The sequence below is a fragment of the Bombus huntii genome, chromosome 10, assembly GCF_024542735.1.
Source record: "Bombus huntii isolate Logan2020A chromosome 10, iyBomHunt1.1, whole genome shotgun sequence".
Taxonomy (NCBI): Eukaryota; Metazoa; Arthropoda; class Insecta; order Hymenoptera; family Apidae; genus Bombus; species Bombus huntii.
In genome coordinates this window covers 2,969,267-2,981,276 of record NC_066247.1, presented here as the reverse complement: position 1 = coordinate 2,981,276, position 12,010 = coordinate 2,969,267, and the positions used below count along the sequence as shown (strand labels likewise).

Genomic DNA, 12,010 nt, shown 5'->3' with positions numbered 1-12,010 from the left:
TTATCACATAGGTATCGTCAGTTTTTTGTACATTTCAATTTATAGAATCGATATCAGTGTGCCTTCTGAACGACTCGTGTACTGCACTATGACATTGCATTTTTTCCAAAATTATCATTAATTATTGTATTTGCACGCCTTCTCTCCAACAACGTTACAAGCCATTCGCGTCGTTGAACATTTTTCGCTCTGTGACATTTATCTTATTTTAATCGTTTTTGAAAGTTGAGAAAAGTTACGCGAGTCATTGATAACCACCGTGGCAGCCAATCTGTTAAAGGATAACAACGCTGCGCCTTAAACGAATTGGCTCGCATTCCTTGCGAGTTTGCTCAGGATAATTTCGAAGTGTTTGAAACGCACGGGGCCTCGTATTTGTTCGAGAACTTATTGTACGTGCTTGCAGGCTCGTTAAGAATTTATCGCAGCTCGGCGTTAATCGTCGCATTAATCGCCGGCTTTTAGGGCCACTGTATATTTCTCTGGACTGCTTTCTGTTTCGTGCTAATCGTGTTTCAAACGAAACTTTCTTACCTAACTCTTAATCGCTAGGATCGTTTCCGGTTTTTAGTATTAGAACGGAGGACAAAGTATACCACCGTTCGTAAGTATTTGGACGTTTGCTGCAATACAATCGAAAGATTTATATTTTTATTAAGTTTCCGAAGTTGTAATTAGATCGCAGATTTTTAGAACGATTTTATACGTTCACAGGAATTTTCAAATTTCAAGAATGCACGTAACACGCGACGATATTCAAAGTATAATATTTTTTATAATATTTAGTGGACGAGGTAAATTTATACGTAGACCCCATTTGTTTAATTAGGTTTATAAAAGTATGCGTTTGCATAAAAATCCGCAGCCTAGTTGTAACAGAAAAGACGACTCTCTACCCTTAATTCTGTAATCCTTGTCATAATTAAGATTATAAATGTTCTATTAAATTTAATCCTTAGAACAATCAAAGGAAATTACGTTACTGTTATTATTGCAATTTCACGACAGAGAGGGAGAGAGAGAGAGAGAGAGAGAGAGAGATAGTACAATATTTCTTATTTCAGAACTCAATAACGTTAAACAAATGTAATTAAAATTATTGACTGTATGAAATTATTATTTGCAATGATTACAAATAACGTTTCAATGGTATTATTACAGAATAACGATATTAAAACAAAATTCCCGTGGAATGAAAACTAAAGTACACAGTATCTGTATTTACTTATAATGAATGGTTTTACCGATCCACATAAACGTATAAAAATATATGCTGGTGGTGTTTCGAAATTGTTTTAAAATCACTGAACTTAGGCACCTGCACATAATTACTTTTCATTCAATTGCGGCTTTTTTCTTTTATTTATACTAATTAATATCAACTATCGTTTTCATCACTATCCATTAACTATACATGTTTGACCGAGATAAGATGGTAAGCCAAGATTAGATTAAAGAGTTTTATTCGCAATAATGTGAAAGTTTCAAATACTTATGGACATGGAATTGGGTGATCGTTAAACGCTAATCCAATACAGCTTAAGTTTAAGCAATGGCGATATTCATTAGAAGACAAAAGCATTAACTTTCTTATACGAGACGGTGTATTTATTTAAGTACATTAACCCACTAAGGGCAAACGTTTGCGTTAACGCAAGTTTTCATTTAAAACGTTTCTTCTGTCAATTTACGTCATTGAATTCTATTTTTCTATTCCCCTTTCATCTTCTAGCTACATCCCAGTATCTTTTCGAATAAATCGAAGTACAGTACAAGTTTGACTATCCAAACTCACGCTGTCCGAGTAACATTTTTCTCGTCGTTTCTATGAGAAAAGATTGTTTATTTTCGATGAATTTATTGGATAAAAAATAATACCAAAAGTTTGGGAGTATAAAAATGCAACAATTTCTTGCATTTACAATCTCTATTTTTCAATCGTCTTTACAAAGGATCCACATTATTATACGTATATTCAAATGTTCCAAGAATTGATCGTTGTATAGATTTGCATAGCTCTGTACTTTTGTACATTCTTCAATAATATTCCATATACGTAATTTTTACATTTACTTCGCTATGCGGTTTCTAATGGATTAACTACGCCCAGAATTACTATGCTCGACGTATAGCTCCACTCACGAAATGATTTATCGCGAGATTTAAAGCGCTTATATGATCTGATTACCCTCGCAAAAAAATGGACTGCCCTACGCGAAGAGGATCGCAAGAGAGACATTTTTCCTCGAGTTTTCTCCGCATTATATCAACGACGAGGGGAAGATATCGCAGCGCGCTCGTGTAAAGAATTCGAAAGTTCAAGAACCGACAAGTTTCGCCATGTGGCTGCCTGCTACCGACTTGATACATCGATATTTCCAAAGCATCTGTGGCTACTATTCCTCGTCTAATACAAAATCTCAGCGATACCCCAGGGCAGTTACGGTTTCTTTCGAAGGTGGAGCATCTGACGCGAGAAAAGTTTTACGGACAGTTTCCTGGTAACTTCTGATTCTAGGTGGAAGTAACCGTGCAACACGACTCGATGTTGAAGTGCACGACAGATATTTTTGCAATTATTCATGGACGCATCGACGACATTGACAAAGCCGCGTTTCTTCTGGATGTGAGTTTGAGTTTTGAATTGAAACATACTCGTAGAGTAGTTCATAAAGATATTCGAACACTTAGCATACAAATTTTTATGAATATGTATATCGAACGTTTTATAGGAAACGTTTTGAAATTTCATTAACACCGCGACACCTAACTGTGGCATGACGAATTTCGTTTGTGGGAAGTGTCAATTTTTTATGGGCTTTTGTGGGAAATTGTGGGCAACGAACTTCATATCGCGGGCTGGCGAATTTCGCTCGCGGGAAGTGTCAATTTCTTGTGGGTTTTGTGAGAAATTTGTGGGAAATGAATTGCGTCTTGTGGATAATTCGCAGGAACTCAATTTCATTTTGTGGGGATAACTTTTCTTTGTGGAAAATGATACGATGTTGGATGTAGGGTATAGAAATGTACGTATAATATCATGATAAGTTGCTACTTATGAATGTACTTACCTTATTAAGTATGAAAGATGAAGTATTGGTTACAGGATGTATGATATAGGATGTGAGATAAGATGTATGAAGTATGGAATATGGAATAGAAATGTGAATTATGAAATGGGTTTGGGATAATGCATATGGGATAGTGAATGCATGATACAGAATAAGTGTGTATAATAGCATGGAAAGTTTCAACTTATGAGTGTACTTACCTTATTGGGTATGGAGAATGAAGTATTGGTTGCAGGATGCATGATATAGGATGTGAGATAAGATATATGAAGTACGGAATATGGAATAGAAATGTGAATTATGGAATGGGTTTGGGATAACGCATATGGGATAGTGAATACATGATACAGAATAAGTGTGTATAATAGCATGGAAAGTTTCAACTTATGAGTGTACTTACCTTATTGGGTATGGAGAATGGTTGTGGGATGCATGATATGGAATGTGGGATATGAGATGTAGGTCGTGGAGAATGAGATAAGATTCGCCGGGCAAGAATCTGTTAGTGATTTAGTTAGTTAGGGCGACATTTTAAACAATTTGTAAAGAAATTTGTAAATAAATAAGTCGTCGGAACAAACTGCGTTGTTTGCATTAGTGCTCAAATATATTCGGATTGTAATTTACACAGAAAATTATTCAGTTTGTTGAACATCGAAGTTAATCCATTTTTGCTCTCGATGCATTATTCGGTAGTAGATTCTCCATTTTAATCAATTGAAGTTGCTATTGAAAAATGTTGGTAGCAGTTAATCCATTAAGGGCAAGCAATAAAGAAATGTCCAAAAGTTGTGTAAATACAACGTTAATTAACAATTTATTAGAAACCGTAAGTAACGTAATATAAAGTAAGTTATTGTTTTTATCAAGGTACAAACAACGTATTAGAATAATATATACATTACAGACGCTACTACGCAAATCGAAGGCACAAAAAGAAAAACTAATTTATCATAATGCTATATAGTAGTTCAATTTCTTTAAAACGCGTATAATCGCGGAATCTAGATAAAAGAAGAAATAGTAACGAAAAAGATATTAAGTAAATTCTTTTTTATAATTACAATGTGAAAGATTAATGGACTTTATTAATGTGAACGGACTAAAAGGAAATCGCAAATGAAATATTGGGTTTACAATATCTTTAATAAATCATTCGTCTCTAATAGATTGAATAGCGTTAAAAAGATCAAAACGCGCGTAAGTAATTGGTATTCGTTTCTATTTGCAAAATCCCCGCGAAGAATCTTCGATCGTGCAAACAACTGTGACTTGTTTAGCAACGAGAGCACCGTGCGCGAGATCGTGTGGCATTAAAGAATCTCATCACGCCGCTAACGCTAAAACCCTATCTCGCTAGAGGGTAAAGAGTGCGACGCGTTTCTGTTACATAAGACGGAGTATAAATGTAATTCCAGTTCCCCTTGGGAAATTCAAGACTGCGACGAGGCACGCGTGGAAATTGGAGCAGCCAGTGGCGTACATCCCACTCCACATCGTCTGCATTTCCTCTTCGTGATCTCCACGACTCTAACTTACTTTCTGATTCTATCCGTTTATCTATTTATCATATTTTACTTTATCTTTCCACTTAAAAATCAACTTCTTTTTCTTTCGATTCGAAGCAGCATCGCAGAAGTTTACGCGTTTTCAATTGAATTTCCCAGCAAGAATTCCTTAACCGCACGTATCTCAAAGGACGTTGCTTATACGACGCTATATGCCTAACATACTGTAATCCATTAAGAACCAACGTTAATACAATATAATACACTTGAACTCAATGAATTCTACTGCATAGATAAATGTTACGATATATAGAACGGTGTGCGGATACATTTTGAGACCACTTTGTATAAAGGTGACAATGATAATCGACCATAGTATCGCATTTGCACCTTTCTTCTGTCTTTTTTTAACGTTAATTTGAACATTACATTTTCTGCATCTTGAACGTAGTTACTTCGTATTTATTTTGTTCTTCAGCTTCTATATACCGTGTACTATTTCACTGTACCTGGTTTTCAATGGATTAATACGCGATCTAGTCATGCAATCCAGTTGATATTTATCACACATAAGTAACAATATCGCATTTGCATAACCATCTAGTCGCAACCGCATGTGTCTCACAGCAGAAGTTAGACTTCTTAATGGACGTAAGTATTTTGACACTTGGCGATATTGGGTACCTTAGATCGAATGCCTTCCGCTCTTTCATTATAAATAATTCATTCTTTATCATCATACTTTTATGCTTTATAATATAAAATATCGAATAAAATAAAATTCGTTAAAGTTTTGCATAATAATTGTAATAAGTACGTAATACTTATGGCCAGTATACTTACGTATTTTACGTATATCTCGATTTAAAGTAAGGCGATTCGCGTGACTGGAAAAGTCAGCCGAAATCGACATACTGGTAAAAACGTGTTAATGTTAAGAAGTAAGAACGACCGCCTTGTGAAGGCAGGGTCCTTGACAGCCTTCCCTCAAACCGGGCCACAAAACTGTCTTAATTCTCGTACCATTCGGATCCGGAGAGGCGTGATGCCTCAGATGAATCTCTCGTCTGAATTCCAAAGCTTGAGCCACGTCGAGGACCAAAGGCGTGACACGCGCCAGACAGGCCCAGGCCAAACTGGAACAAGCATCGGCGTAGTTCTTCACCTCTACGCATCCCCGTAGACACGGAAAGTCGTACAGAGTTCTTTCCAGCTGGTTGACCACCTGTTCCGCGACCTCGCGGGAACCGGTTCGTGCACCGGAAGTCGCCAGCTGTCGCTTCACGCATTCTTCCAACTTCGGCGTTGCCTGTTCCGTGGCCGCGGTACCGTTCAGAATTTTCATCGCTTGCAGATACCTCGACGTCTGAATTATGCCCGCCAGCCGCCAGGAGAGCTACGGATCGAAGCGTTCAATTTACAAATATTTGCTTCGATGCGTGTACAATCGAGGAGAGAAATATAAGTGGATTGAGATGAAATTTAAAAATGAAAGATGAAGGGTGAGTTACCTAGGAGTTTAAGGCGAGATATTTTCGTTATTATTAATTACACGGAAAAATGTTTCGGATAAAAGTTGAATGGCTTCAAGGGGGGGCATATTTTCATGTTATTTGTTATTTTGTAGATGGACGCGCAAAGGCGAAGGCGAAGGCGAATTTTTGTTCTTTAAATGGAATTATATATTTCTTAATACATCGATCAGCTCTGTAAAGGATTCTGTATAAAAAATTATCGAGCTACTTACGTCAAAAAGTTACTAGTTTGATAGATGTTTCAACTTTTACTTTGTGAAACTTATCGTATGAAAGACGCGAGGCACCGCTTTTGTGCTTGTTTTCAACAGATAATTAATTTCAACGTTAATCGAATAGAATACGCGATAAAAATACCTGTCCATTTATTTTTGTCTTCGGCTGTATACGGAGCCGTTTTCATCAAAAGTTAAGCTAATGGTACAGCTTTGGTGGAAACAAGAAAAAAATGTTTCAAACAAAAGTTGCATTGTTTCCTGGGGGACGTACAGTGCCGCAATCGATTTGTTGTTACTTTGCTTTTTTTATCGTCAGACGATGGTCACCATCAATCTTTTAAATTGAATGCTTGACGTTTCTCCGCGAATTCGACCAAAGTATCAAATTTTACTCAGAAACACGTTATACGATATAGTATCCAAAATTAATAATCACCGAGATATTTACAAACTATGCAATCGTTTTAAAAAGTATCCACTTTTTTCGCGTTCGTTGCAATATTCTCATTGTAATCGTAAGATTATAATCGTAAAGAACTGTTCGTTAATACCGTTTTCGTTGTTCGTAGAATCGTTTGTTGCAACATATCCAATTGCAGACCGTTAAACGAAACTCGTGGAATATCTTCGTTCTCTGTTTCTCCTCCCTCAGTTTCCCGTAAAAATCGAACAAACTTGCTTTCGATTTCCGGTTAACGAGTTCCTTGTACGGTCCTCGAAACGCGGTCGATAGACGAGAGCCGGTGCAACCGTCGAGTTTTACAAGCTAGGAACAGCATCTCCATTTTCTTAGCGGAATCTTCCCTCTTTTCTTCTTGTAAGACCACGAAAGTCAGCCTGAAGTGGCAGTAACTTACGTGGGATCCGTGCTGATAATCCTATGATTTATTCACGCCGGAGAATGGATTTCGTTTTGACGCGCGTTGTTTACGATATCGTCACGCTCGGATTTTGCACCTCGAAGCGCTCCAAGTTCGTGAATTTACCGCGTCACCACCTCCAGTGGCAAACTTAACGATGTCGCGAGACGAGTGAATTTTTCAGCTGGAATTTTTCTTCTCGGAATTGAGAAAAAGAAAGACGCTGTCGTTTTCATCTGTCGATTACAAGAATCTCACCGATGACCAGATCGTTTCCACGGAGCAACTTTGGAACATTTCAACCAGCTTATCGCGATAAACCGCACCGTTCAAGGTTGCGAGATAGAAATTGGAAATTGCATTTTTTACGCCATATCCGGCACGATTGCGGTTACCTACGCTATGGCAGATATATTTTGTCGAGCAACGCGGTGAATTATCACCACGCTCGCGTATATATTACGTCCGCGATTATAACCGAGGACATTGGACGAGCGTTGAAAATATCCCTTGTCCTTTCTATCTTTTTTTTTTCACTCAACTAGCTAGCAATCTCATTCCATTCACGTCATTTTGAAAAATCTTCCATCAACTTTAAATTGATTTTTCAAATTGAATTTTTCGATTCTACCATTTTACGCAATTTAAATCGCCGTTTATTCGTTCGGCATTTAGTTTCTATGCGCGAATATAAGTTTTAGTCTGCTCGAGTTTAAAATATTTCGCAACTGTCGTCAAGGATCGTTGATTCAGTGTTACATTAAACGTTGCAGCGTCATCCTGACAAATTTGTTATCGATGGAATTATATCGTGAGTATTTGTAAGTGAAATTCGAAGAGATTCTCTCGGAAAGTTAGGCCACGTTGAAAATGTTACCGTGTCTCCGCATTTCTTGTTCAATTAATTTCCCATCGTAAAAATGTTAGTTTCCTATTGCAAAAATGTTTATTCTCGCGCGACTGTGCGTACTGCAAATTGCACGATACCAATTATACGTAAGCTGTTCCGAAAAACCGATGGAAAAATTGGAATCGACCCGATAAAAACAATTGAAAGTCTTCCCTGTACAATTTCCTAACTAACGATAAATATTGGCAAGTTGAAAAGGTAGAAACCGTAGCTTGTGAGCTTTCCTATTATCAGTGTTGTCAGTATAATCAACAATTGAGGATTTCTACGTTTTCATCACCTGCGCGAACGTATATTTCCAATAAATATCTCGCGTCTTCTATTATATACACTGTCAGTCGATAAGAAATACTACCTCAGATAATATGTTATTTATTGCTTTGATCGAAAAAACGTGTTGAACGAATCATGTTGCGTTTCAAGACACTGATCGGGCTGATGCAATTTTATTTTCTACTATCTTGTATTTTCTCGCGTGTCAACGCGTCTCGATACTAAAACTCTAGTTTCTTCAATGGCACCTGTGTATTTTTTACGACGTTGGTCGATGCAGCAGGGCATTCTCCACGAAAAAATACAACCTATTCCTTAATCCCTAAAAACCATTAATTTGATATTTTAACTTCAATTTGTCGAGATTAACGCTTTACTGACCGCTAGCGTTTCAACGGCATACGCACGTCCGACCGGCAACTCAGGCGCAGATTCTTCCTGGCGCCGGCTCTGTTTCGGTTTACACTCTCCGATACCATTCTTTTCGTTCATCGCGAACGGCAAGTTTTTCAAATTGGTATAAAACTGTGGGAGCTTACGAAGCGACGCAACTGACGCAACTGAGCAACGTACCTTCGTACCAAATAACGAATCACTGCTCGAATAATGTGAAATATTTTCGGTGACGAAAAGCCGATTAATAGGCTAACGGTCGGTAAGCGTCGGCGACAGAAAGCCGATTAATCGGCTATCAGTCGGTAAAGTGTCAATATATACGAGAGACGAGGCAAAACGCGAAGCAGTGTCCTCGCGTTTACGCTGTTAAATTTATCCAACGTTGCTGCCTGCACTGTGAACGGCTGTACGGATAGAAAAATGAAGAGAACGCGCATAATTACTTCATAATGGAGAAATACGCCGGAGGAAACGAAATTCAGCATTGGCCAAAGGACAGGAATTCCGCAAACTGGAAATTACCATGGAGCTAACTTCGTAACTAGCGTTAAGCCGCCAGACGCGGCTTCATCGGACTAAAAATTATCCCGTCGTCGATAAAGACGAGGCGTTGAATCGAGACTACTGTTCCTGTTGGCCCGGTTATCGCGTAATTATACCGTGCGCCGCCTCGCCACGTAATTGCAACCGACTACAATGGAATCGTGAAATGGCTAGTCCGTAGAGACGTCTTTCTTCTATTCGTCGAGTCATTTTCTCTGTGAGTCGTTGCGCGCGTCTACGTGGCTGTTGCGGCGATTCTGTTACCAGTCGAAAGGTTCACGCACGCATGGACCGTGTTTCACGCTCTATTCGGTTTATCGTTGTTTTTCCTCGTGACGGAAACTCGTCTGCCTTCAGTTCGCCGCCTCGGACCGTAAATCGGGCCGCCGTTATTCATCGTTCCGGTCGAGCAACCGCGCTGGAGGCCAGAAATTTCACGATAATTTATCGAATTAGTAGCATCGACGAATTGGCAAACACATGCGAGTTGCGTATCGGGTTTTACGAATAGATCGCGGATTTCTGCGCATTTTTAGTAAATTGAAAGCGATCGATGTCTACCGTATAGAATGCACGTAATATGGCAAAATATATTATAGAAATTATTCGATTTTATTTATTATATAAAACATTCGAATCGTGATACTCTTGTAATATTTGGAAGATAAAATAGGCACGATAGGATGCAAAAGTATTTTTCCATATCGTTGTCGAAAAGTTTCTTTCGTTTTATAAGAAAATAGTGGACGAACAATATTTTCCGTTTTATATTATTTTATCGAATTACGTATAATCCATTTTGTTTTATCAAAGTAAAAATCACAACGCTTGACAGATTAGGTTTCACGTTTGTATAAATTAGATTCAGCTAGAATCAATCATACGATAATCGCATATTGTTCACGTTATAGTACAACGCTAGAATAATTTACTTATAATTCTCAATGAGAATTGTTAGTAAAATTCTTCCAAATAATAAAAAAAAATGTTCGTATAAAGATGCATCGTTGTAAAAGACGTGTCTGTAAAAGAAACACACTTTTCGAACAACCTAATATTTACTGTGGCATTTATTACTAATTAATTGGCTTAATAGCGTAAGTTCAAATAGAATATCAAATTTCCTAATATTTTCACGCGACTACAAATTATTGGTACTGTAAAAACGAACTGTGGCTAACAAAAGGATTTAGTAAACAAAAAAAGGAACTCTTCAAAACTTCAAATAAGGGCACGTGAAAATAATTTTTCTAGCCACTGTAGAGAGTCGTTTTGTTTTTCTGGAAAAATAAAAGAGCTGATAAGTGTCGTTTTTAAAATGAACTTTTCGAATTAATAATAGCAACTCGCAACTCGTGGCGTGATTAGTTCAATTCTGCTGATCTGTTAGCTGCGTGAAGAATCGAGGAAATTGCAAGACCAGACGATGAAAGAAAATCACGAACACGTCAGTTCCAGGAATATTTGGCACAGAAAATTTTTATGATTTTATAACATACGTTATACGAAACTTTTTGAAATTTCATTAGCACCGTAGTGAGACGCGTGTCTCGTAACTGTACCGCTACGATCTGAAGCCACTTCGAAATTGTACTATATAAAAGTTACAAGACGCTCGTTGCGACATTACATTCAATGAAAAACTAGTATACATGGCGAACAAAAGTCTTCAACGTTATACAATTATAGTTAAAAGATGATCTTTCTAGATAGATAGATATCGCGGCTTATTAAATATTAGGTTGTCCGAAAAGTTTCTTTTACCGACACGTCTCTTACAACGAAGCATCTTTATACAAACGTGAAACCTGATCTGTCGAACGTTGTGATTTTTACTTTGATAAAACAAAATGGATCATACGTAATTCGATAAAATAATATAAAACGAAAAATGTTGTGCATCCACTACTTTCTTATAAAACGAAAGAAACTTTTCGGATGACCTGCAGTCGAAATGTTGAAACACCTCGGTGTTCTTCGCGAAGTGTATGTTTGCAATAAATATCCTGTAACTTGTATACACGTTTCCAGGTTCATTTGCAATGTTATCAGGACAATCGTGTCTCGTTAGGATCGTTAATTAGATGTGAAAATGTATTTCGTTAAAATACACAGTGTTAAAAACATTCGAAGAGTATTCGAATTCTTTCGTGAGCCACTGTCGACTTCGTCCACTGTATACGTACGAGGAATATAAATATACGTTTGATAGAAGAAATAGAGATTAAACGAAAAGAGGCAGAGGAAACGTAGGAGAAACGCCAGGCAGCAAACTGGTAGACAAAGAGAGAGTGGCTTTCGTCGCAGGTATTTATTTTAGTTCATCGATTTCCAAGCCTAGCGGTGTATGGAAGGCTACCTGTATGTATGCAAAGTAATAGCCCCAGGCTGACGGACTAGCGCCTCTGCCACTTGCCGGGTACACTTGATCGCAAAAGTGCACCCTAGTCACCCTCGTTTCCCTCGGCGCCCCTCTAGCGTCGGCTTTGACGTTAATGGTCGATCGATCGGCTGGGAGACAGGTGCGTGGTAGTGGTGCTGGCAAAAATAATCTTTGCCCGTACGTGTATACGTTATGCACATAACATTTTCGACTATGTTTCAAATTCGTCTACTATCTTCTATCTCTTCGTCGTCTATGGATAAGCGGTTTTGCAGAATTTCATTCGCCTCCGAGAAAGATTTCAAGAAACAGT

At 37.9% G+C, this 12,010-nt stretch overlaps 1 protein-coding gene across 5 annotated transcripts in view; it reads right to left on the bottom strand.

Moving 5' to 3' along the window:
• Positions 1-1,812: 1,812 nt before the first annotated feature.
• The window catches only part of LOC126870615 (uncharacterized), a 92,593-nt gene continuing 82,395 nt past the window's right edge, over positions 1,813-12,010 (bottom strand). For 4 of the 5 annotated variants that reach the window (XM_050628484.1, XM_050628486.1, XM_050628487.1 and 1 more), the window contains one exon: positions 1,813-5,975. In XM_050628484.1, the coding sequence (XP_050484441.1) occupies positions 5,514-5,975 (462 nt within the window). In that variant the 3' untranslated portion in view covers positions 1,813-5,513. The remainder of the gene's footprint in view (positions 5,976-12,010) is intronic. The other variant, XR_007691379.1, reaches the window with a different exon arrangement.